A 27,553-nucleotide genomic window follows, 5' to 3' on the forward strand; every position below is an offset into this window, starting at 1 on the left:
TTTTTTTTTTTTTTTTTTTGGTTTTGTTTTGTTTTGTTTTGTTTTTAGTAATACCAGGTATTCAAAGAGAAGGCAACACTGGGCTCAGCATGCTAATTTCTATTTTAGGAATTTTCATTATGGTGTCATATTATGGTATCATGACCTACCTGGGGTATTTCAGGAGCTTAAAGATAATCTGACACTAGGAAATGTATCAGTGGATATAGTAAAAGAAAAACAGGAACAAATAAAAGCCAAATTTAGGACCCATGATAATGGGTATTGATTTAAGGAAGGCTATACAGGATGAGAACTTGAAAGGGCTCTCAATGTTTCTTCTCAAGGTATTGGGTATGTGGGTATTCCCTGAAGCTAAGAAGACAGCACAATGATTCTTTTATGCCTTTTGGTGTATTTGAAATAGTTAATACTAAGATAATCGCATGAATTAAAGTGATTCATCTCATGCACATTTTAAAAGAGAAAAACTGTATGATCCCATCGCCAGTTGCCTAAAAAGGATTTGATAACATTAAGCATTCATCCATATGTTGACAAAATTCATTAAACTATAAGGGAACATTTCAAACTGATTAAACATAATAACCAAAAATTTATAATACACATCACTTTAAGGTGAAGCGTTAGAAGGAATAAAATAAGCATGTCTTAAGAAATGTACTTAGAGGGCTGGGGAGCTAGCTCAGCGGTCTAAGTGCCTGTCTGGCAAGCACGAGGACCAAGGTTCCATCCTGGATACCACATGCCACATCAGCCCCGCAACTGGGTGTGCCGTGCTGGCCACCAGAACCGGGCATGGTGGCCCACACCTATAATCCCAGCAGCCGGGAGGCTGAGATAGGAGGATCCCTACAAGTCCAGCTGTGTAGCGAGACTCTGTATCAAAAGATAATAAAGACACGTAAGATACTTAGAAAACATTATACATTTTTATTGGAAAGAGTCAACAGAGATATTTCCTAAATTCACGGATGGTGTGGTTCAGTACAGTATTGTTAACTCAACGTCTTACCAGGCTAACATTTTAGATAAATATAATTCCAGTACAAATCGGAAGAGGGCCTTTGGCAGAATTTGACACACTGGGTGTAAAGTTTATATGGAAGAACAAATGGTCAAGAACAACCAGCTCTGATCTTATAAAGGAGCAAGATGAAGGGGGTTGTCTTATTTAGATACAATGATACAATTTCTTATGACAGAGTAGCTGCAAGTGTGGGGCTTCCATGTGTCTAGAAACTGACAGATGCCCCGGAACAGGCAGGCTTCTCCATGCAAGCATGCTGCAGAACAGAATTCTACTAGCCGACCTTGTGCAGTAGCCACGTAAAAGTGAGGCTTGATCTTTGTCATGCCTTGTATACAATAAAATTCACTGACATGTGAAAAGCGACACTTTAACACTTTTAAAAGACCATATAAGAAAATATTGCAATGGCTTGGGTAAGATAGATATTGAGAAAATGTAGAAGCACAACTAATAAAGGAAAAAGCTTCTAATTAAATTGTATTGAAATTCAGAGCTTTCATTTAACCAGAAAACAAAAACCTCAAAGTAAAAAGACATGGCATAGACTGAAAGAAAATAGGCGCCCTGCATAAAATCAACAAAGCATCTGCACCTGGAATAGCTAAAGAAACCTGCCAATTAATATGGAAAAGAAAAACAAGTTCGCTGACACACGGGCACAGGTGTGAGTAAATGACTCTCAGGAAAAGAAACCCAAACAGTCCAAGTACCAGTGTAAAGATGGTCAACTTCACGGGCAGTTATGAAAGTACAAACCAGGTGTCATTTCCCGCCTGCCAGGCTGGTAACAGAGCGGTTGTCAACGTGACATAACCTGAAAATGTGGAGAAGCAGGACATCCATATGTCATTAATGGGGAGGTGAAGTTTACAGCTCCGAAGAGTGATTTAACTGGGTACCATGAGGGCACAATGCCCATGCTCCACTACGGAGACGTGGTAGCGCAAAGGTGCCCTCTAGGGAAACTCACCTAGCAGCGGGGGAACATCTTGACATCCTCAGCAACAATAAAATCCTTGTGGACAAGACGCACAGAGACACAAAATGCAGTGTCGATACACTACACATTCGTAAACATTAGTGAGCTACAGCCCTAGGAAACAATATAAATAAGCTCAAAAACAAAGCAAAAAAAAAAAAAGCTGCAGTTATACGCAGTAATGTATCATTTCCATTTTTCATTGAAGGCATGAAAACTGACGCCATGCATTATGTACAGGTAGACGTGTGGAAACACACAGGGGCGTGACGCCCTCTGAATGTCTCGGCCGGATCCTTCAGGAAGGATGGAAAGGAAACAGGAGTAGTGGGTTCCTATATTAAAGAATAATTCCAGGCCAGGTGTGGGGGCGCATGTCTGTAATCCCAGCACTCGGGAGGCTGAGGCAGGAGGACTGCTGAGAGTTTGAGGCCAGCCTGGGCTACAAAGTAAGCCCGAGGCCAGCCTGACCTGCATAGCAAGACTGCCTCAAGAAGACAGTAGAGATGATGATGATGATGATGGTGATGATGATGATGATGATGATGATGATGATCATGATTCCAGAACTATTTTGACAACATTAAGACTCCATATAAAGCTGGCTGGTAGCTATAGCAATGCCTTCTCCATCATTCTCTGTCCATTTATGTGTCCCTGGAAGCTCACAATTTAGGAGGCCGTTTGTCCCCTCCAAGCTGGCATTCACATGCGTACCTCTTCCCCTCTCCCCCTGCAGATGATCATCCACCTGCAGAAGGAAGTCCAAGAGCTGAAGGACCAACTGGCCATTGTCACCGGGGAGCCGAGCACCGAGGCGCTCACAGAAGAGGAGCTCCGGCAGTAAGCGCGCCCGGTCTTTTCTTTCCACCTCACAGTGAGCATTTGGGTTAACTTGCCCGTTGGCATCTGCGTTACCAGTTCACCTCAAAGCACGTGGGTCCCCTGGGCCAGTCTGAAATCACACCGAGGCGCCGGTTAGGAGTGGCAGCTTTCCATGAAAAGCTGGAAAGGGGAGGGCTGGCAGTGTTTTCGCCGCCTCAGCGTGGAGGAAGTGAGGAGCAGAGCATGGCAGGGTGGGAGCGTCCTTCTCACGCCAGCTGCAGGGCTGGCTGGGTAATAGGCATGCAGCTGAAAGACAGACCCAACTGTGGGGCTCAGGCCTGAGAGCAGTTCAAGAAAAGCCTTTCTGCACAGCTGCACCTTGCTGCAAGCACCAGTTTAATCCCATGCCAAGTCAACTCTCTCCCTTAATAAATAGATGGCCCATAGATTACAGTTCAAACGCTTGTGCTGCTCATGAAGGCAGGTATTCAGGACTTCACAGAGGCACGGCATCTCTCAGAGCCTTCAGATTTGCAGCCAGATGGCCTATCCGTGACACAATGCGGCTCGTCCTCCCTCCTTCCCTCCCTCCCTCTCTCTCTCTCCGCCCCCTTCTCTCTGTGGCTGTGAGCACAGGGTGGGCTCTCTGGCTGCTTCCAAAGCCCTCCTGCAGAGGTGATGCTGCTTAGGCTTAGACGGAAGGCATGCTATTTCCAGATAAGAAGTAGAGCTCCTTAAGTTTTCTGAAGATGAATGTCGTTTCACCTCATTCTCCCTCAACAGAGAAAATGGTAAATAAATGAGAAAATAAAAGTGATTTTCACAAAAAAAGGGGACATAAATGAAGGACCACTTTGTGGTGATATATATATATATATATATATATATATATATATATATGGATAAATGTATAGCTGCTTTCTCTTAGTTCAGTGAGAAGAAAGATTTGTACTAATAGTGTTTAGACAAGACATCATGTCTGCATCTTGTACTATGAATAACTCCTACAAAGACAATATCCAGTGTATTAATTATTGTAACTGTCCTACTAACCTGTTTTGAAACTGTCTCATCGTTATTTCTTTCTCAATAAAATTAGTTTTTTTAAAAAAGTGATTTTCTTGGGGCTAAAGATATAGTCTAGAGGTAAAATACTTGCTCAACATGCACAAGGCCCCGGGTTCAATCCCCAGCATGGCAAGTGAAGTAGAAGTAGTTTTTTGTTTTTTTTTTTTGGGGGGGGGGGGTTGGGGGTTTTTTTGTTTTTTTGGCAGAACCGGGGATTGAACTCAGGCCCTTGCGCTTGCCAGGGAAGCGCTTATTCCACTGAGCCATCTCCCTGGCCCTAGAAGTAGTTTTTTTATAAAAACTATGTTTGCCCATGAGGTACAACTAAAAATGGAGAAGCCTTCGGCAAGGTCCCTGTTATGTTCAAAGGGTACATGCACACGTGTGCGCACACATGCGTGCACACACCCACACATACACACCCGTGGTGTTTCCTAACTCCAGTGCTGTGTTTAAGAATATGACGAGCCCCAGAAGCTTTCCTTCCAAAACTACCTTGACTCACCTTGTTAAGAATATCGTGTCACTCCTTGAAATGATTTGGGATATCCTTGAGATTGAGAACAGTGGCTGAGAATTCCTTCATTTCTTTCCCTTCAAAGAAGATATCCCTTCTTCCTTGATTGTATCATCAAGTCATCAAGCCCAAAAGACAAGAACACTTAACACCTTTCGGCAAAAGGGTTTAATCAAGGAAATTGGTTTTTTTTCCGTAATTTTATTGAGATAACACTGAATATTTTGTTTTGTTAGGGTGTTTTTTGTTGTTGTTATTGGTAGGTTTTTTTTTGTTTTGTTTTGTTTTTTTTTCGGAACCGGGGATTGAACTCAGAGCTTTGCGTTTGCTTGTCAAGCGCTTCTCCTACTGAGCCATCTCCCCAGCCCATAATTTTATTGAGAAACAAATAGCAATGAGACAGTTTCAAATCCAATTAGTAGGACAGTTTCACTAATTAGTACATTGCATATTGTTGTCTTAGTGGTTATTCATTGTACAAGATGCAGACATGATATTCTGTTTACAAACAGTATTAGAACAAATCTTGCTATTCACTGAATGAAGAGAATGTAGCTGTACATCTATCGTAACTATATTGAATATACAGATACAAAATGGTCCTTCATTTGTATCCCCTTTTTTGTTTAGTTTTGTCAGAGAAGGGTATTCCATTGTCATTTAAATATTATAAGTGTGTGAATTCAGCAAAATATTCCAGAATAGTCCAGTAGTCCATAATAGTAGTGGGTTTTCCGTAAGACTGGCAATGTCAGAAGTTGTTGACTTGAGCCTTTTACAAATCAGCATATTAATATGGCTTTACTTTTTATACCTTGTTTTTATACTTTTGTGCTGGATGGTTAAGAACAAGATAAAGCAAGACCTATATAACAAGAAATGTAACTTTTATATCTGATAAGGTCAGTCAAGTCCCCTCAGGATTTATCTTGTACCCCTGTACCGCACTTTGTAGATCCTTTGTGAGTGTCAGCCATGTGGATGAGTCACGGCCATTGCTTGGCCAATGTGCTCTCTGTGAAAGCCTGAGAGAATGTTTTCTCTCCATGTGACTCTCCTTAGGCACACTCGGCATCATCCATCATGTTCCTCTGTGGCCCCATAATCTTCTTTAATCAAGGAAATTGTGATGGTTTTGAGACCCCCCCCCCACCAGAGTCAGTAACACAGAAGCTCCTGGAGCCCACGGACTGAAGGGACAGTGAGACATGCTGGTGCTACCATGCCCCAGAGCTACAGCCAGCTATAGGAGTTCGACCTGATAACAGGAACTGGACATAAGCGGTTACCACTGGTGGGACCTGGGTACCAGTTGAGACCCTCTGCAGGGACACCCTTGACCTCTCACCCCCTTCCAGGCATCCGCCAGTGCCTCCCATTGGCTACAATTAGCTGGAAGCCAGTTGTTACAGGAGTCAGGAAATGTATTTTCCTGTGATTCAGACTCAGACGGGAGAAATGCACAGGGGGCTCAGGGCAGCACACCCATTCAGTACCAGCGTCCTCTCTAGTATCTATATCCTGTATGAGACTCAGTGTAAGTTTATACTTTTCAGGAGGGTGATTTTGGTATGTTAGGCTACTTTTCACTGCACCAAATCCAGAGAAGTCTTGAGCTGATGCAGAAAAACACATGAATCCCTCGCCACACCTGTCATCCAGAAGCAGACTTACCAAGGGACTAGCGGCCCCGAGGAATTCCTCAGACGGTGAAAGGGAGGAGCTGAGGTGTGCAGAAGGATAAGTGAAGATGTGGTGCCCCACGGTGGGTCTAGTCCTAGAGGAATGCTGGCGGGAAGAAGGCAAGGGACAGCTAATGAGCATCGGCAGAACTGGTCAGTGGGGGCATTTGTCCTCCAGCCCTGGTGCCTCCACCTTCATGGGGCTTGGGCTGGAGAAGTAGGGAGGGCCCAGGCCACGGTCACACAGAAGCTCTCTGCAGCAGCAGGGTCTTCAGCCCATCTGCTGTTCTCAGTGAAAACTGAGAAACACAAGCACCCACAACCACCTCAAGCCTCTTGGAGCCTGGCTGCCCACATGGGGACATCTTGGGAAGATGAAGCCATCATCAGGAAAGAATGGAAGTAGCAACAGCAAGAAATTGAAGCGACAAAAGCAAAAGGAATTTACAACTTGCTGCAGCAGAGAGCTAAGCTTTCTGGGAAGAGTAATATCTTCAGAAAAATAAAATACAGTACTACATCCATGAAACAGAATCAAGAGGAGACCTTGGAGATGGAGACAATGTACTTGCTGTCACTGAGAAATTAATAGAGGGCTCAGTTGCAGAATAAAAAACAAAACCAAGTTGCAAATTAGTGAGTTGGGAAGATTAAAACTAAGGAATTGTAGCCAGAGCATGAGATGAAACGATAAAGAGAAGTTTAAAATAAAAGGACTCATGGAGTGTAGCTATGTCACATCTAGTGACTGGAAACTTGCAGGAAAGAAAGTAAAGACAATAAAAGAGCCAGTAGTCAAAAAAATGACATCTAGGAACTTTCTAGAACTAACCCCCACCCCACCCCCCAAAAATCCCATAAAACTGCAGAATGAGAGAGTTCTTAGGTACTAAGGTGGATTGCAGAAAAATTTGAGAACTTTAAGGTATAGGAAAGAATCTTTAAAGATGCCAAAGAGGAAAAAATTAGCAAAAATTAAGACTCTGATTGAGATCAGACTTAGCAGCAGCTCTGGAAACAAGAATTTCGCATGAAAAACAAACAAAAAGGCAAAACCAAAAGCACTTTAAATGTAGTTTTCTAAATGTAGCCAAATCAGCTTCCAACTGTGAAGATGAAATAAATGCATTTTGTAGACGTAAAAGCTTTCAGACAGAAAGGGTACAACCCTAGGGCTGCTTTCCAAGAGCTACCACAGACTGTACTTAAGTGGAAACAAAAATGTAATAAAGTATAAGACACAGAAAGAACAAGCAATATCTTATTTATGATACTTAAACTGTATAATATGTACATTATATCATTTACCAATCCTCATTCTACATTGAATTTTTCAGTTTACATTATTAAAATTGCAAGCAGATATTCTGCCCACAGGAGACTGAGAAGTAGAGTGGACACAAAACTGTGGCAACAAGTTGAAATACTGGAGGGACTCCTAGGTCTGGGATTGATTTCTGTTCATCTATAGATAACAAATATACAGATAGTATTTTGTGCATTTAACTCCTCCATTTTTCATCCAGCATTTGCAAATTGCCATAAGTTCTGAAAAGAATACAAAGATGAGCAAGGGCTGAGGAGTTAGCTCAATGATCTAAGTGCTTGCCTGGCAAACGCAAGGACCTGGGTTTGATTCCCAGTACTGCATGCCATGCTGGCCCCTGAGCCCTGGGCGCAAAGTGCTGGCCACTGAAACCGGGCATGGTGGTGCACATTTGTAATCTCTTGGGAGGTTACAAATTGTAACCTCTTGGGAAGCTATAAACAAGCAGATCACTATGAGTCTCATCTAGTAGTGAGACTGAACACCCTGTAGACCCTTCCCTAAAATACAAAAAAAAAAGAATATAAGGTTTCCCAAGCAGTACATAGAAGCCTAGGTATAACTGTGGGTCTATTCATTTCCAAGCCTGAACTTTATTCTGTGTCTTAGGAATAAGTGGAGACCTGAACATTCCTGCACAGTTCTGGTGGTCTAGGAGAGACACAGTCAGGAAAGTAGAGGCGGGTTCATCCTCCTGTTCCCCCTCCCCTTTTTTTTAAGGATCTTTTTTCTTCTTCTTCTTCTGCACTTTAGGGAAGGGTCTACAGCGTGCTCAGGTCTTACTACTAGATCAGACTCTAGTGATTCTCCTATTTACAGCCTCCCAAGTGCTGGGATTACAGGCACGCATTACCATGCCCAGTCTCAATCACCATCTCAGCACAGGGCCTGCATGGCAGGCCCAGGGATCGAACCCTGGCCCCTGTGCCTGCTTGCAGGAGCTTTAATCCACTGAGCTATTTGGCTGGCCCTCTGTTCCCCAATTCTCCCTGAGACTCAGCTGCGGCGCTGGGCTTTCTTTGGGAGGACTCCAGAGCTTGTGCACCCTGATGCTGACCAGCAAGCTACAGAAGTGAGCTTGGCGATTCTTAATGAAACAAGCACTCTGCTGCTGGGAGCACATGACCTTGGTCTGGTTAGTGATTTCTGATCAGTGGGTGGGAACAACAAATGCTGCAGACCACCACTGCCTGGCCGAGGCACAGGGCTTTACAGCAGTGCAGTAAGTTCAGTGCTTGTTCACACTGACACTGTGAATTACTCAGATTAGAGTTTTGGTCTTACTGCTTTTTTTTTTTTCTATTGTTGTTGTCATCGTGTTTTTCCATTATTAGCTAGATTGTTAGTGCAACATAGGTGTGAACAGGTTAAAAAATCCCTTATCATCTTAAAATGAGAAAGATACATTAAAACTTGCCCTGAATGTGGCGTTGCTTTTTAACACCAGGAGAGTGGTGGGAGCTTTGCCTTCCAGGGCTCCTGGAGGTGCACTCCGGAGTGGGACTTGGCTGCCATCCCCCCAGTGCATGCAACTCCCAGGTGGGGGCAGGGCTGGGGAGGGGAGCAGCGTGGGAGGGGCAGGGTCTGCAGCTCAGCAGGGCAGAGTGGCTAGGATGCCCAGCCTGCTGTCCATCCTGGTGGCTGCTGGGCTCGCGCTGCTTGGCACGGTGGAGGGACTCTCCTCTTGGGGATTCTCAGAAGGATGGCAGGGAGCTGGTAAATCAATCTGGCATTTGTGTAGCATCCCAGGGCAGTTCTGACACGTCTGTTAATATCCAGCCCTATCAATTTTTGAAACTTTTCCCAGCATTTCTGTTCTTAATATAAATATTTGCTACATTGACTTAGATACTTTAGCAAAGAGGATTTCAGACGTCAACCTCTTGTTATTGGGCTATTTTAGTCTGCTTCTTTTATTCGCCCTGGGGAAATTTGAAAGGAGACAGCTGGGTGAAGGCGGGATCACCAAGTTAATGTTTATACACAGCTTCTTGCGTGAAGATTTGATTGTGATTGACTCTGCACACATACAGCTTTGTTCTCCTGGTGAAATAATAAGCCTGTAGCTCTTGGGCTAGGGTGGAAGCACTACTCCCTGGCCTGAATCTGTGTAGAACACTTTCTGCACTGCAATGTTTTACTCCTCAGATGGAACTGAATCAGATTTCATGGGCTCAAGTTCACCCCAAGTGTTCTGGTCCATCCAAACATCTAGATCTTTGGCTAACAGGAAAGTAAATCTATGTGTATAGTTCATCTCCCATCCTGAATTTCTCTAGTATCTGTTAGACATTTATCACTTTAATAGATGTTTGTAGGAGTTGAAAAGTATAAGGTACAAAAATGTGAAGAAATTAGTTTTATTAGGGACATCTTTTTTGGGGGGGAGACAAGGGATTGAACTCAGGCCCTTGTGCTTGTCAGGCAAGCCCTTATTCTACTGAGCTATCTCCCCAGCCCCTAAAAATGTTTTGTTTTGTTGTCTTTATGAGACAGGGGTCTTGCTATGCAGCTCAGGCTGGCCTTGAGCTCACTTTGTAGCCCAGGCTGGTCTCGAACTTGCAATGATTCTCCTGCCTCAGCCTCCTGAGTGCTGGGATTATAGGCATGCACCACCATGCCTAGCTTATTGAGGAAATCTTACCCAAATATTCACACACACATCACACACAAACAATATACATACATGTATATATGAAACAAAAGTCATTATCATAGTGAAAAGCATAAATGAACACAGAATTTTAAAATTTTAATTCTAGTTTAAATTCTACCCATTTTTGGTGTTTTATAGCTCTGTAGTCTTCAGCTTCATTTTGTGTCAAGTGAGAGAATTGAACTAAACACTGCAGTACACGCGCTGGCAATAACTATGATGCTTTTAAATATCAATTCATTATATATGCTTTAACCCATTATGTAGGAATTCAAGAGATGGGGAAAGTCACAGCAGGCATCAACCATGGGGTTCAGGGACGGGGCCGTTGGGAGAGCTTGGTGTTCCAAGCACTGGCTCATAGGAGGTTCTGGATTAAGACTGAACTGGCAGGAGCTTGAGGTTATCATCAAGGAATTAAAGAATAGGGTTGCACAGATAAATGGCAGGTTCATGATAGGCTATGAGTACCATATGTCAAGGAGCTATGTGACTGGCTAATCAATTATGAGTCAAGAGTAATGAGTTCATACATTCAGTAAACATCTACCAAACTCTTTCCTCATGCCAGGCACTGTTCTAGGCCAGGAAGCAGGGAATACAGAAAATAAACTCCTTGCCCTCGTGAAGCTTACATTCTTGTGGAGATGAAGGTAGTACATAAGACATATAACTAAAGTAGAGAGCATTTCAGATAGCAGAAATGCAAAGAAAAATCAAGTAGGAGTTGCCATTTTAGGAGAATGACTATGAAAGAACTAGCAGATGATGGAATTTTTGTTTTGTTTTTCTTTGTTTGAGGTGTTGGGAGGTTTTGGGGGGCAGTTGTTTGGTTAGTTGGTTGGTTGGTTTTTGGTCAGGGCTGACTGCATAGTTTCAGCTGACCTTAAATTCACTGTGTAGCCCGGGCTAGCCTTCAACCCACAACACTCCTCCTGCCTCAGCCTCCCCGGTACTGAAATTATAGGCATGCACCACCACACCCACTTTCTAGATTCTGGAACTTTACAGAAGGGGTTGAAACTAAAGATTCAAGCTTTGGAGCAGTCAGTATTGAGTTGATACTATGCTGAGGTCAAGGCCAAGGGTCGGCATGGAAACGCAGTGACCTTTTTGAAGTCAGTAATACTCAGGATCCTCAGGATAGTATCTTCCTACATCCGGGCTTCCCAGAGATCGCCAACTGGATTGCTCTTTTCACTTACCCACACCCTAGTCCCTTTCCTTGTGTCTTTTTACTTTAAATCTTCATTCATCAGGCACCTAACAATGGGGGAGGGGTCCTCTGAGTCTTTGTGACCTAAAGCAGTGATAGTAAGCAGTGTGGAAAATGGCATAGTCACAAGGGAATATCATGAATGGGGTACAAGAACACATTTACTAACTGAGATAAAGTTGACAAATTCTTAAATGACACAGATTTCCAAGGTTTACTGAAGAAAAAGTGTGCCTGAATACTTCCACATCTGTGTCAGAAGCTATACTCATAGTACAGACCTTCAAGCCAAGAACATCATAGGCCGGGGCATCACAGAAAGTTCTACCAAACATGTAAGAATAAATGACACCAGTTCTACACCATCTTTTGTAGAAAATAGCGGAAATTATTCCCAATACATTTTACAAGGCCAGTACTTCCTTTATATCAAAAACAGAGAAATAAATTACAAGAAAGCTGCAAACCAGCATAAATCTTTAACACAATCCAAATTTAGTACAACAAAATAGAAAAACGATCATAAATCCTGACCAAGTGGAGAGTATCCCAGGAATAGAAGACTGGCTTAGCATTCAAAAATCAATCTGTATAATTCATCATATCAACAGATGAAAGAAAAATGTGTTCATTTCATAGATGCAGACAAAGCATTTGATAAAATTTCACATCCATTCATGGGCAAAATTCTTAGCAAAATACGAATGGAAGGAAGCTCCCACAATTTGGTGAAAGTTACCTTTCATTATTATAATACTTAATAGTGAAGGAAAGCATTATTTCTCCCTAAAATTGGAAATAAAACAAGGACGTCTTATCCTGCTACTTAAATTCAACATCATACTGAAAGATCTAGTCAGTGTAGTATGGGGAACAATAAATAAAACATATAAACAGCTGGAAAGGAAGCAGTAGAGCTATTTACAGAAAATATGATTTCTGTACACAAAACGTCAAAGGATCTACAAAAAGTTGCTATCACTAATAAAATGAGTGTAGGACATGGTAAAACACAAAGGCAATATATCAACCCAATTGTATTTCTGTATAAAGTGAACAGTGAGAAATTGAAATAAAAAGTTCATTGCCATTAGCATCAAAAAATGTAAAATATTTAAAGAAAAGCCTCACAAAATATGTATGATGTTTGTATGCTTAATACTATAAAAATTAAAGATTTAATTAGTTTAATTAAAAATTAAACTAAATAACTGTATATTGTGTTCATGGATTAAGTTATTCAGTGCCAAGGTACTGACTCTCCCTAGATTGAACTATAGCTATAATGCAGTCCTACTCAAAATTTCAACAGCCTTCTTTTTGAATGTAGAAACTGAAAAACTGACTCAAGTTGTGCATAAATGTAAAGGGCCTAGAACAGTTAAAACAATTAGTAAGAGAAGAACACCCATACCTTATACTGGGGCATAAACAAATATTTATTTGGACTGGATCATAGGGCTGGAAATGTATTGTAGTAGTAGAAGATGGGTCTGCCATGCATAAGGTCCTGGGTTCAATCACTAGCACAAAAAAAAAAAAAGAGGAGGAGGAAGAGGAAATAAAATCAACTAGATCATAGACACAAACATACAACTTCTAAAAAAAAAGATAGAATTGATCAAACAATTAAACACTAACTCTTCCTTTCAATAAACCTTTTTTCCTTGTCCTTTTTATTTTTTGTATTTTAATTTATTTTAAAGAGAGTATAGAAATAATAGATAAGACATTAGAGATAATACACATTTAAAAAAACAGGATGATAAGAGAAAATCTGTGTCATTTTCGTATGAAGTACAAAGTATAAAAGAAAAGATGGGACTGGGGAAATAGCTCAGCAGTCTAAGCACCTGCCTAGCAAGTGCAAGGACCAGGTTCAATCCCCAATACTGCATGCCATGCTGGCCCCAGAGCCCTGGGCATGGTGTGCCAGCCAACGAAACCAGGTGTGGTGCACACCTGTAATCCCAGCACTGAAAAGGCTGAGACAAGAGGATCACTATAAGTCAAGCTGCATAGGGAGACCCTGTACCAAATGTATAATTTTTTAAAAAAAGATGTTCAGTTCGAGATCAAAATGTAAAACATTTGCTCTTTGGAAGATTCTATCAAGAAAAAGTTTAAAACAATGTATTTTTGTTTTCTAAACATTATTTTTAATACATAGATCTGATAAAAGACCTGGATCCTGAATACTTACAAAACTTACCACAACTAAGTAATAAGAAAACAAAAGTAAAAACATAGGCTAAAAAATGGGCAAAATATATGAGCAAACATCATGTCAGAAGATACCTGTGGCAACTAAGAACACCTGAGCTCAACATCATTGGTCATCAGAGAAATAAAATGCACATGATGAAACAATACCGTGTAATTATTAGGATAGTTGTTAAAACTGACCACAGCAAGTGCTGCTGAGCTGAGAGCCCACCGGGGAAAGACGATTTGACAGTGTCTTGTAATATGAATCAGGCGTAAGCCTTGTAGTCTTCTAGGAATTTATCCATGAGAAGTGAAAACGTGGCCCACACAGAGAGCTCTACGTGCATGTTTACCACAACCTTATTGTACCAGAACTGAAAACAACCCCATTGCTCCTCAGCCAGCGAAGCAAACAGTGACAGCCATGGAAGGGAGTCTTACACAGCAGTAAAAATGGAATGGACCATTGATACATGCACCTCCGGGCTGCATCTAAAAGCATCAGGCTAGCTAACTGGAAAAAACCATTACCTGATTACTTGACAGGATTTCTTTTTAAAAGTCATTCTTGGCACAGTTAAATAGTTCAAACTAAAAGTAGCTTTAAACTAAATGCACAGTGTAGTAACACTCAAAAGTAGAATTTGCATCTGAAGGATGCATTTTATACTAATCAGGTTTCCTTGATGGCCAACCTTCCATATAAGTGCAAATAAATACACCAAGAGGAAGAGTCTTAAATCTCCACTTTCCAGCAAATAAATTTCACCTTCTTTTAACATTAATTTTATTAAGAAAGAAATAGCAATGAGACAGTTTCAAAACAAGTTAGTAGGACAGTTACAATAATTAATACATTGCATATTGTTGTCTTTGTAGTAGTTATTCATAGTACAAGATGCAGACATGATTTTATCTAAATACTACAAAGCTACTCTGATAAAATCAGCATAGTATTGTCAAAAAATGATTTGATTCCGTGGATCAATGGAATAGATTAGAAGATGCAGAAGCAACTACAAACACACTCAGCCACCTTATCTTCGACACGGGCAAACATGCTTGCTGGAAGAAAGTTAGCTTCTTTAACAAATGGTGGTGGAAAAACTGGCTCTCTACATGCCAAAAACTGAAACGACCCAGGTCTATCACCATGCACTAAGCTAAAGTCAAAATGGATTAAAGATCTAAACATTAAAACAGAAACACTAAATCTCCTGAAAGAGAAAGTAGGAGGAACTCTTGAAGACATAGGAGTAGGCGAACAGTTCATGTACAAAAATCAAACTGCATGGGTAATATTTGAAAGAATTAACAACTGGGACCTCCTCTTATTGAGTTTTTGCACATCAAAAAAAATTACCAACCGAGTGAAAAGACAACCTACAAATTGGAAAAAAAAAAAATCTTAACTAATAAGCACTCTAACAAAGGTCTGCTCTCTAGAAGTTATAAAGAACTAAAAAACTTAGGGCCCCAAAATTTAAAGACCCAATCCAGAAATCTCACCTTGAAGTACAACAAATTCAAATCTTTATTCATTGGTCTTTTTTTTTTTTTAATTCAAAAAGGATTTTTTTTTTTTCTGGCTCAGGCTGCATTTAAGGGCTGCTCTGGTGTGGCTTGTAGAGTTGGGGGTTGAACTGCGGTCCCCTGCCCCTGACTGAGTTTGCCCAAGCAGGAGCTTCAAAACAACTGAGCTAACCCACAAGCCCCTATTCGTTGGTTTTAACTAAGCCCGGCTGCAGGTACCGCTGGAACGACATCCAACCTTATGTTAGCTCCTCAGGAGCCTGACCTGGCAGGAGCCAGGAGCCAAGAAGCAGACAGTGCTCCTTGCTGTGACCTGCTGGGACAGACACCTGGGCAGAGACAGCTGGCAGCACTTAGGGAAGGCCAGGGAACAGGGAACAGGGGAGAAGACTTTATAGAGGAAGCACTGCACAGAAACACCATCTCTGCTTTCTGACTTTTAAAGTAAGCATTTAAAGGTCACATCAGGAGAAGTCATTTCCACCACATTCAACTTACGGTTCAAATTTTTTTTTATTGGCTAGTCTAATAAAAGTTTAATGGGATTCAGTCCCTCAATAGATTTGCACGGGATTACAACCATAAAACAAATTTCGGCTACAGGTATGGCGGCGCTTTTGAACCTGAAATTTGATAAGTTGTTCTTAAAACTTCGAAACAGATAATTCAAATCTAAGCCATCTCCATTTAATTTGAGGCCCATCACCACAGTGATGTAGTGTGACTAAGTCACAAAGTGTGATTCTCAGGCTCTCTCAAAAGAGAAATGAAAAAAGAAAGACCAAATAAAATCCCACCATGTTTGAGTTAAAGTAACTTAGTGAGAATCAGACACCAAAGCACTTTTGTAGCAAGAGTCCATTGTTGGTGTGTGATTCCGGATCGATAGTGCTTTATGCTTTTGACACCCACTTTATTGTCACAAGCCTCCAAAGTGGTTTTAATTGTGAAATCAATGTTAAAAGTATATTTCAAAGTGCCATGTGCTGTGTGAGTTTTATTAATGTGGCATGCCTCCCTGGCTGCTCCTCAAAAGTGTCTTCCACTGTGGAGGTAGGACGAATGGAGTTGAGGGAACTGTACCTAAAGCTTGAGAGAGGCAGAGACAGGCGGACAGTCAGGCCGGCGGGTGGGCAGGCAGAGACCGATAGAGACAGAGGGGCAGACAGAGACAGACAGAGTCCCAACTTTGCCCCCACAGAACTGCAAACAACTTCTTGTAAGTTGTTGGGAACATGGCTCAGCTGTGTCCTACACAGGTTGCTCATTAGGAAGTGAAAAGTTTCCAGAAAGTCTGTGCCTCTTTCCTTGCCACTACATAGATTTTACTAATAATAACGGCCACTCCTTACCGTCCAGGACCCCACCTGGCCCTGGACAGGCCCCGAGGACCCCTTTCCTCCCGAGCTTCCCTCGCTCCCTGGCTCCCTGCCCTCTCTCCCGGAAGCCTTCTTCCCCACTCCGTCCCTCCACTGTCTCCATCAGGAAGACTCCGAGGGCCACCTTCTGTGAAGCCCTCCTCCGCCGCCACTCTTCTTCCTTTTTACTGAGCTGTCTTCTTTCACAGCAGTGTTTAGTTATCCATCGGCACCTTCCACCACTAATCTGAGTGAGCTTCCCAGAAGATTGAGACTTCAGCTGATTTGATCCCATTGTGTCCCTGCGGCCTGAGCCGGCGCCTGGCCCGTGGGAGGCTCTCGGATAATATGTGCTGGATGGAGTGGTGGGCAGTGTTGCTGGCGCTCGTTCCCTCCCGGCTTCTCCCGTGAATCGGTCATCGCAGACCTCTTGGGCCTCTGTTCCAAGGCACACATCTGTGGTGTGTCCACAGAAACCCCTTCCTGATGTTTCCATTCAGTGTGCGTGGATTCGGCTTACCCTGAGTGCCGCCGGGTCTTGTGAATTTGATCTCACAAGCATGCATGGCCAGGGACGCTTCAGAGATGCACAGAATTTTGCCCCAAACTCTTCTTTGAGCGTTTTTCAAGGGTCACTAAGATCAGATGGAGGAAATATATTTGAAGGGACTGGAAGTCAAGAGACTTGGATTCTAATGTCGGCTCTCCTTGCAGCGGAAGATCAGCAAAGTTCAAACGGTGTCTCTCCTTCTGTGGAGTTCACTCTTCTAATCATGCGCGTGCCAGTTACTTCATCCCTGCAGGCCCCGATTCATCCTCTGCTACGAGAGAACAGCAGTGATACCTACACTGCGTATTAGTCAAGTTTCATCCCTGGGAGGAAACATCTGACATAAACACCCTAAAGGAGGAAGGTTTGCTCTTCAGCTGCTGGTTCCGGACGTCTCCGTCCACGATCAGGTGGGCCCACAGCAGAAACATCACAGTGGGGAGAGCTGCCCACTTGGCGACAGCCAGAAGCAGAGAGACCAGGAAGAGGGGAAGGAGCTGGGAAGGGGCGTCTCTTCCTCCAGCCCTGCCGCCTAGTGGTGTGCTCCACCCCAGCCCATCCCTTCTCCAATCACCAGCCCCACCATGTTCCAGAAGCCCCGCCTCTACACCAAGATCCTCTGGATGGACGGTTTTGGTTTTTGTTGTTGTTGTTGTTGTTGTTTTATTTTTGTTTTTGTTTTTGACGCAAGCCATAACAAGCCCTTGGGACAGCATAGAGGTAATTCATTCCCAGAACACAACACCCAACCTGCGGCCATTCCATCAGGGTCCGCTAATACTGTTTTTATTTCTTTGTGATTCTTTGGTGCACTTTTTATTCTTGTAGACAAATTCACTTCACTAACAAACATTTGTCACCAGCAACAGAGAAGTTGCCTCTGCCCCTTCACTGTCACCAGGCTTTCTTGTCGTTCTTTAAAATGTGCATACATCTAGGTAGGCACACACAGAAAAAGTACCCGATGAAAAAATGTGCAAGTATTACTAGGTTTGTGAGTGATTTTTGTCTTAGCTTTTTTACTTGCATGTATTTTCTAAACCTTGTACAGAAAAATAAAGGTTATCTTTAAGAGAATTAATGATATTTGTCAATTATATGCCTCCAAGTGACTACATAATGTTGTCTAACCAATTAACAGGAGAAAAAAATGCCTAGTGTTGTTAACTCCAATTTTACATTGAACTTCATAGCTAAATTAAAAACAAATATTCTTCTTGGCATATAGCAAATCATTACACAATGTGCGTAGTTGGGTCTGAGATCTAAATTACATCTGCTTCTGGAATGCTGGCTTTACATTATTTTCATAGTTAATATTTGTGTTATTTTGTGTACTTGCACTGGAGTGTTATCGATTTTTAATCAGTCATCTCGGATGGTTGCTTTTCTTACATGCTGGACTTAAGGCTGAAGACCTAAAAGCCCGAAATAAAACAAAAACTATAAATTGCCGGAATGGAATGTTCGCAAATGCTTCCAAATTGGAACTGTTTGCTTTTCATCTCAGTGTCCACTTCCTTAACCATAACAGAATTCCACAGACTCTCTGGATAAGAACAACTGGCCAGAATTCAAAACATAAAGTAGCAGCCTGAATCCTAAAGACAGCTGATGCATAAACTTTGTACCTACTTAAACTAAAATGGCAAATTTCTTTTAAAAATTTTTGCAAATATGTGCATGTGGGCTTATACAATATAATGTGCAGAGGAAGATAAGCTGAACGTACTCATTGTAAAAATTCTAAAAATACAGACAGCCATAAAGAAGACAAGTCCATGTCCATACCCATATCTGAGTGAATGGGACAAATCACAGACTTTTTATGCGACAGAGATGTTGGTGAAGACTTCTCCTGATGGCTTTCCAAGGAGCTGGTAAGCGTTATAGCCAATTTCAAGGTGTGGAATCCAAGCCTATGTTCCTTCTTCTGCCTTCTTCTTGAGGATTCCCGCCAGCTGGAATTCTCGGCCTCTCTCTGTGGAAGTCTAGCATGCAATGCTTGGTTTTAATACCTTAATGCTTCTTTCAGGTACTGCCCGGTTGCTTTTATTTTGGACTCTCCGTTCCTTCTTTCAGGATGTTGGCCATGTCAACAAAACCTTCTGGTTTCCATTTTCTGAATTTAGCTTTTCAACATCTGCATAATAGTTGTACTAAAACTACTCAAACATACTATAAAATGGTTAAGGAACACCACAAAATCTTATAAGTGGGCAAGATGAATTGAGTCGATTTGTTGTTGTTCTGGAAAAGATTTTATTTGTTCACTTGGGTTTTGTTTGTTTGTCTGAGGCAAGGGTGATGCTAATTCTTTGCATAAATTAGGAACCTAACTTTTTTATGTATCTTCTAATCTATCTAATTTGCTTACAAATCTGTGGGCCAGGGAGAGTTCAGAGGGAACCATTTGTCTTAGCTTCATTCCCTGAGGTTCCTGAGAAGAGGTGTTGAAGAATCCTTCTTTTATTTGATTTCCTGGCCCTGCTTCTCCTGAAAATGAGAGACCCCGGTCTACCCCCAGGGTCTTGCCCATGATTCTGAGTGTTATTGACACCTCTTGGCATACAGGAGAAGCTGCCAAAGGAGCAGAACGCACATAAAGCCTGGTGCCTCCCCAGGGGGTGCCTTGTGGGGGTGCCTGGTCTCTGCTCTTGAAGAAACAAATAAAAGATGGAGACAAGTAATGAGGTACAAAATGTGCAGTAGAGACCAGGAGTGTAAGGAAAGTCATGAAAGAAAGATTAATTGCTTACTCAAGTAACTGTCTGTGCATATCATTTTTAAATAAAGTTAAATAACCTGATTCAAGAATGGTCCATTGGGGGCCAGGGAGATGGCTCAGTAGAATAAGTACAAGGGCCTGAGTTCAATCCCCAGTTCCGCCAAAAAAAAAAAAAAAAAAAAAAAAAGTCCATTCCCAATGTCAGTAAATGTCTACAGACCCCCGCACTGCTCCCAAGCCTGAGTTTAGCCACTGCTCGTATTTTGGCTTTTCTGTACCATATAGATACCTGTCTGTCTGTTACAGATCTGAGAACTTGGGAGAAAATCCAGTTTTTAAACATCATTGTTGTTAAAGAGCTCTAGTGCAGGACCTGCACACTATGCTAATCACGGTAACAATGACTTGAAATAGAACAAAGCTAATTTATGTCATTCATTAGACTGTGGGATGGTATCATCTTTTAATTCAGCTAAGCATTAGGATAAATTCTACTTTTTAATTTGATGCCTATTAGAAATGGCAGTTTGGCAGGCCCTTTAGCGCTGTGGCGGCAGCAAGGACAGATGACATAGAATTGTGTCTTTGGATGCCATGGAAATCTGAATTTAAAATGCGGATCCCACACAAGGCCCACCAGAAGGAAACACAAGATGCACCCATAAAAGCACTTGTCCTCACCTCTGCATGTCCAGCTCTCCCGAGCCCGAGCAGCCACGGCCCTTCCCGTCCTGCATGGCCAGGCTGCCTGCAGAATTTGGGGCTTACTCTCTGCCATTTTATCTTATAGATGACAAAGACCTCTGCAGACAACCCTGGGAGAGGCTCACAGCCGCAGGATCAGCCTAGCAAATGATCTGTGCCTGCTCTGGCAGCTCAGTGCTGAGCCACTGTGCTCAGGGGTGACCTGAGGAAGGCATTTCTCTACTCCTTCTGGTTTTCATCCTTCCTCCCGTCCCACTGGCCTTATTTCCCTAGTGGCTGCCTTTGTGTCTGTCACTAGCTAAGCATGTTTGTGACTTTTGTCATCCTCAAAAATGTGTCGCTGCCAACGTCAAGGTCCACAGCTTCCTGGAGAAGTCTGGCTTCCACTTCTTTCCCACCATCCTCTCCTGTGAGTGCCTCCCGAAGGTGCTCCTCTGGGCGTGCTGTACAAATCCATCAGCATGCACCTCGCAGAGCGCAGGGCTGCATGCTCATTTCTCTTTCCAATTCACAGCCCTGCTTGGGCTCTGCAGCCGCATAGCTGCCCTTCTCTCTGCAACTGACTCCTCCCGTGCCCCCATCTAGTAGCCAAAACTGCCTGTAAAGAGAGTTGCTAATTATTAAAGCAACACAAATTACAATAAAATGGAACTCTTTGCACATCTCATCTGTCAAAACAAAGATGACGTTGTCCTGTGTCGTGGGAATGGAGGGGGGTGCAGGCAGGGCTCCTGGAGCTTGTGCCTGGGACCTGGGAGGGTCCAGAGGAGATCTTTAGCCTGCTCCCCTTGGCTGGGCAACCCTGAAAAGCATTCTTACAAGCTGTTTTTATGGGTGTGCTTGTAGACCCAGTAACTGTGCATTTAGAAATTTGTCTTTAAGGACACACACACACAAAGCTGTATGCACAATAGTATTTATCACCACACCATTTATAATGGGAAATCAGGTCTTGGTGCCTTTAATGGGGTCCCATTCATCTCCCTGGAGACATGGCCAAACTGTATTGGTGGGTTTATGAAGCAGTATTATGGGATGCTCTCACTTTTGTAACAGAGGATGCGCGTATGAGCACATCGTATGTTGGTATATATGCTCACAGGTAAGTCTGGCAAGTAGGCGCCCACATTTCACAGGACTGTTCCAGGATCCAGGATGGATTCTTTCGTCTTTTGTATTTTCTAATCTGTTTTCTAATTGGGTATGTATCAGTATAGGTATCAAATAAAATAAAGCTAGTTAAAAATATTTTAAAGTTATTAAAGTAATTATTCTGTGCCTCATGACATTTTCATAAGTTATAATGAAATAACTCAGAAGTGATTATCATGATATTAATAATACTATTTATTCAGCATTTGCTAATACTTATTACATTCGATGATATACATGTATATATAATGTAGAATATATATATTCTAAAAAAAATTTCACAGTAGCACATAAGGCAAATAACACTCAGCCAGCAGACCTGGGCTCTTGTTCCGTCGGGGTCCAGACTCCCCTTTCCTGGCCATTGAGCCATGAAGATGTGAGGTTCATAGTGGCAACTTAAGCCTACATTCTGCTTCTCAGCCATATTCTAGAACCCGCACGATTTTTCTGTGTTGATCAACATCAGAAACCAAGCCCTGTCTGGAATTCTGGATTTTCTTCTTACTGTGTTATACAGAAATGATCTTGCCTGGGATATCTAACAGGACACAAGGAAAGGCCTTGAATCTGTCCCCTGGTGAGAAAGGTATCCTTTTCCTCTAAGAGATAAAGTAAATATCCACCCACTGCCTATGGCTTGATTTGTGTGTATGTTAGAAGTACATTGACCTGGGAGCCGGCGAGAAAGCTAAGTGGTCTAAAGTGCCTGCTTAGGCAAGCTTAGGCAGGCGCAGGGAACCACAGTTCGATCCCCAGCACCACATACGTGCCAGCTCCACCCTCAGGGTGGGCTGAGCCAGCAATAACAACAAAAAAAGTACACTGACCAGTGCTTGACTTGATCAGATGGTTTATATTGAAGTGGCCATGGCTGATAAAACCCAAGGGTTCATGCCAATAATGAAATTCCTCACAGTTCAAGTAATCATGGGGCCACTAACCTATAGGACATGTGCCAAGAACAGAGATGCATCCTCATTTTCCTGCTCGTCATCCTTTGGGTCAAGCAGCTGACTTCCCCCAAGTTTGCCTGCTCATTCTTCATTGTCATCAGCCACAGAGGAAAAGTGGAAGGCAGGAGGCTTCTTGTCTGGGTCAGGCGCACACTAACACGTTCTGACCCAGCATCTGTGGAAGGTCCCACAGCTAGGAGCTGCAGCAGTGCCGAGGAGCCATGGGTCACCTCGTGCAGAGCCAGGGAGACCTAGCGTGCAAGTTCCTCTTTAGAGACTGCCCAGGGGCGTGCTCCTGCCTGTGGGTCCCCTCGCTTCTCCTCTGGGTGCTGTATAGCACTCACTTTCTCTGCTGAGCTGGGCTTTGAACCTCCAGGACATCATGTTTCTTCACCACTTTAGGAAAGCACAGTATTTATTTCTGAAAGGTTTGACTTTGATACTCATATTTTAGCATCCTGAGTGTCTATTTCCTTATAAATACCTAAGGACTTCAATTCATCTTTATAACTTTTCCTTGCTAGGTTTGTAATAGCCCATGTGTAGAATCTGTGCATGCTGCTGGGCAGGCAGATTTTCTTGCCCCATCTGGACTGGCCCCGCCTCCATCTCTTGTAGCCCTGTGCACTTACGCTGGCTGTGCTTTGATTACAGACCTTATTTTCAATGTAGGGATAGATTATCTGCTCCCTCCACAGCCAGCCTTTTACAATGCAGAGCCAATTGCACAACTCCAGGGGTATATCAATATTATTCTCATTGCCTTAGCTATTCCTGTGTGCTCAAATCTGTCCAAAGCAAGAAATTCTAGAAGACCTGATTTGAATCTGAAAATGCTCAGCCAATGATTTCTGCAAAAAATGCCCTTTAAAAAGCTGCCTCCTCGGGCCACCACATGTGTGTTAAATAAAACAAGGCCCTTGTGCTAGGTTGGCAAGATGGAGGTGACTGAGGGGAACTGCTGACAGTCACAGGCTCTAGAAAGTTTCAGTGTGTAAGGAAAACAAGCATTGGAATATCTGCAGTATGGGGTAAAAATTATGCATTTTGCAGGAGAAGTGCTACAGTAGTTGGAGGGGGCAGAAGTTACATTGGGAAGAATAGGGATCTCTTAGCAGATCCATGAGCCAGGACAGAATTTTAAAAAGCAAGGCTGGCCCAAGGAACATTTCAGTTAGAGGGTTTGATGTGACCAACACTGTGTGTCTGATTTCCTTATTTTAAAGATACATAAACAGATCCAGAGAAGTGATGTGAATTGCATAGATTTCTACCATGTTGGATGCTTGCTTGAAAAAAATCAGTCTTCACAAATTGTAGCCCCCCTAAGGGCTCTAAACAGTTTTATAACTCTCTGAATTATTAGCTTCAAAATCAATCGAAAAGGTAGTGCATTATTCCTGTGGAACTATTCAGATGCTGTAGGCAGTGCTTGGAGTACTTTTTCTTCTCTCAGAAAAAAAATGATAACATTGGGCCTAGCCTCAGATTTATTACCAGTGAGTGAGTTATTAACTAGGAGCAGTTGCGGGGGCCCTGCATGGCCAGCTCAGTGCAGCCTGGTCCTGAGCACCCACTCGTCGGCCTAGAACTAGAATCCTGAGGACTTTCTGTCTTTTGGGCTTATGGTGGCCAGACTTAGCAAATAATGCAGGATGACTGCTTGAGTTTCATAGAAACCACAGATAATTTTTTAGCTTAAATATGTCTGATGCAATATTTGAAACCCTATTTCAGCTTTGTTTTCTATGACTAGAATTTTATTTTATTTGCATAATTTCCATAAATCTCTTTGGCTTAAAAACAATCAGTTAATACTGTAGTTTAAAAAAAAAAAAAAAGCACGATTAACACAACCACCTCAAAGATTTTTTATAAGAATCCAAGAGAAATTAAGGTGAATGAAGTTGGATATCTAGTTCATCTTTATACACCCCACACTCACATAATGATAGTCACTAAATGCTCTCTGAATAAATGTAAAAATGAATAACATAGAACATTTATGACTTTTGTTCTCTGTCTTCTTCGAATCCCCCTTTATGCAATGACACATTTAAGCCTTCAATATAGAGCTTATATAACACAGCTCAGTGGTAGAAAATTGAGAAACATCTTACGTCATGGTGTGCATTTATCCCATTGTGACTTTCATACCACATGAAGAGAGGTCCCCATTATCTGCAGAGTTGCTGGGTTATCTGCTAACGTGGTTGTAATTCACATCTCTTGGCCTCTGGATGCGCTTCCTGAGTTCTAGCAAAGGCTGGCTATACAGCAGTGACTTCAACTTTTGTGGGTTAAATATCCAGAGGTCATTAGTGGCTAATGCGCCTCTCGCTCGTTTTTTATAAGAAATTAGATCTCTGAAATCATTCATGAGATGTAATTCACTACAGATGAAGTTTCTCCTCTTTGGTACAAAGTGTTTTTGGTCTTGACACTACACTTTGAAGATATTAAAGCCAAAACTAAAAGCATGGCCTACAGCTTGCATTAATTATTCTGGGGTAGTTTGTGGAAGCATTTGAGTTCTTAAGAAATAGTCATCTAATATGATTAAAAAGGCATGTCTCCATCTCAGGGCCATGTCTGCACTTTAATGATTATTTTATTCTCAAAAATTTTTAAGTCCTTTAGATTCTAATAGGATAAACGAATGAAAATCAAATGCAGATAATAAAATAAAAAAGGATAAGGCGTGAATGGCGGTTCCATCTATTGGATTACGGTTGACGCTTTGGATTCTTTTGGCCTAGATAGCTCTTTCATCCAAAGTCCAAGTACTGGCTTCTACCTTAGAAAGTCTTAGGGGAGATGGCTCAGTGGAATAAGCGCTTCCCTGGCAAGCACAAGGGCCTGAGTTCAATCCCCGGTTCTGCCAAAAAAAAAAAGTCTTGAGTGTGAAAACATGAACGTGCAGTCTCACTGCTCTCATTACTAAATGCTTTCTCAAGCTAATTCTCTTTGCTTATTGGAAACCCTCTTGCTTTTCCCCATAACTTTTTCCCAGGGAAAGTTTGCATATACATGGAGCTGGATATTTTTTAAGACTTCCTGAGACAAATGTTTGTTCTAATTACAGTTTTATATGGGTTGTGCCACTTGAAGAAGGCCCACAGTGTGGAAATGTGTACTCAGGGAAATAATAAATCACAGCAGTACCTGACACCTGGTCCTGGTAGCCTACGCAGAGGAAGGCATAGCCACCAGCCACTGCACAGACAGATGCGTCACAGGACGGGTTAGATCATCTCAGAGATTGGGCCCATCTGGACACGACAGAAAGAACAGCTTCAGGTTTCCACTGTGAATTTCACTTTAGGAATCCAAAAGCAGATAACAGGGATCCTTCTCCCAGAGTACTATCTGGAGGAAAAGGAACTTGGAGTAGTTGTAAATTCAGTTTTTAAAACTGGGCCAGGGAGATAGCTTGGCAGTCCAAGCGCCGGCCCAGCAAGCACAAGGACCCAGGTTTGATCCCCAGTACCGCATGCCATGCTAGTCTCACACCAAGCTGGCTACCAAAACGAAGCGTAGTGGCACATGCCTGTAATCCCAGCACTGAGGAGGCTGAAATAGGAGGATCACTATGAGTCTGAGCTGCATAGCAAGACCTTGTACCAAATAAATAAATAAAAGATTTTTTAATGTATTCATTAGCTAGGGAGTGGGAGTGCACACCTGTAATCCTTGAACTTTGTAGGCTAAGACCAGCCTGGGCTGCATAGTGAGTTCAAAGTTGGCCTGAACTAGAGTGAGAGTCTGTCTCTAAAAGGGGGAGGGAGTATGCATTGGATTTGTCACATTTGCTCTGAGAATTGTAAAGTGTTTGTTTCTTGTTTGTTTGTTACCAACAGTTCATATTCCTTACGCAGAAGTGATAATAGATGAATGAAAATAGAAATGATAAAAACCACTTGCAATTCCAGCATTCAGCAATAATAACTAGTACAATCTGGTTATCACCCTTCAGGGTTTTCAACAACTAAGTATAAACATGCCTGACTCAGACTTTACTTGCTCTTTGTTAACTTGTGTTTCTCATTTGATTGTGACATCCTTCCATACCAACCATACATGGACCTCTCCAGCAGGGTTCCTGCGAGACCCCCGTCTTAGACTCACTCCTCAATGCTGGCATGCAGGACCAGACCCCCACAGCTTCAAGGGGGCGAGGTTTCCTTGGGCTCATGGCGTCAGGCCATAGTCAGTTGGTTCCAAGGTGGAAACAGCCTGGTAAAAGGGCCTCGGTGGAGGAGGACTGCTCATGCCGTGCCAGCCAGGAAGCAGAGAGAGAAGAGGGGCTGGAGGGAGCTATATGCCTCCTCCTCTGGGGCCCGCTGCTTGTGCCCGAACCCCACTCCTAACAGAAAGTCAGCTGCAGCACCCCTTAATCCAATCACTTTCCAAAACCGTCACCTCTGAATACAGGAGGCTTTGGGAGGACCGTGTGAATGTAAGCCATAACATTCATAGATGTACTTTAGAGGATTTTGGACCCCTCCACCTAAATGTTGTATACAAACTTTTGTGCATTGTATGTATATATTTTATTTCTGAAAGATTGCATTAAATTTTATTGGGTTTTACTTTAAATTTTATTGTTAGATTTGAGATTACAGTCTTACATCTTCCCACTCAGGAGCATGATAAGAGTCCCAGTATAACCTCTTCTTTTTTAGGATTTTGTTAAATTTTAAAATGAATAAAAAAAACATTAGAAATGATACAGAATTTCAGAAAACAAGATGAGAGGAAGTCAATAATGCTGTTATATTGTGTCTCAGTTACTCTTCTCTCATTGCTGGGACAAATACCCGACACCCAAAATTAAGGAAGGAAAGTTTTATTTCATTTAGCTCACAATTACTGGAGCTTTCAGTCCATACTCAGCTGGCTCCAAGGCAGTGTGGAGAGAGCAAAAGGAGCGGCAGCAGCTCAGGCAGCTGGCCTCTCTGCTCTCCTTACACTGTACTGCAGATTACCTGCCCCAAACAATACTAGTGCAGACCTTTCTTCTCATTGAACTAACAGAAGGTAGCTGTATATCTGTCCTA

At 42.4% G+C, this 27,553-nt stretch overlaps 1 protein-coding gene across 1 annotated transcript in view; it reads left to right on the forward strand.

Annotated features, from left to right (window-relative positions):
- Kif6 (kinesin family member 6) overlaps positions 1–27,553 on the forward strand; it is a 355,828-nt gene that overhangs the window by 151,893 nt on the left and 176,382 nt on the right. The window contains exon 10 of the mRNA XM_023720189.1: positions 2,752–2,855. Within this exon, the coding sequence (XP_023575957.1) occupies positions 2,752–2,855 (104 nt within the window). The remainder of the gene's footprint in view (positions 1–2,751; positions 2,856–27,553) is intronic.

Source organism: Octodon degus, unplaced genomic scaffold (assembly GCF_000260255.1).
Source record: "Octodon degus isolate 3935 unplaced genomic scaffold, OctDeg1.0 scaffold00005, whole genome shotgun sequence".
Lineage (NCBI taxonomy): Eukaryota > Metazoa > Chordata > Mammalia > Rodentia > Octodontidae > Octodon > Octodon degus.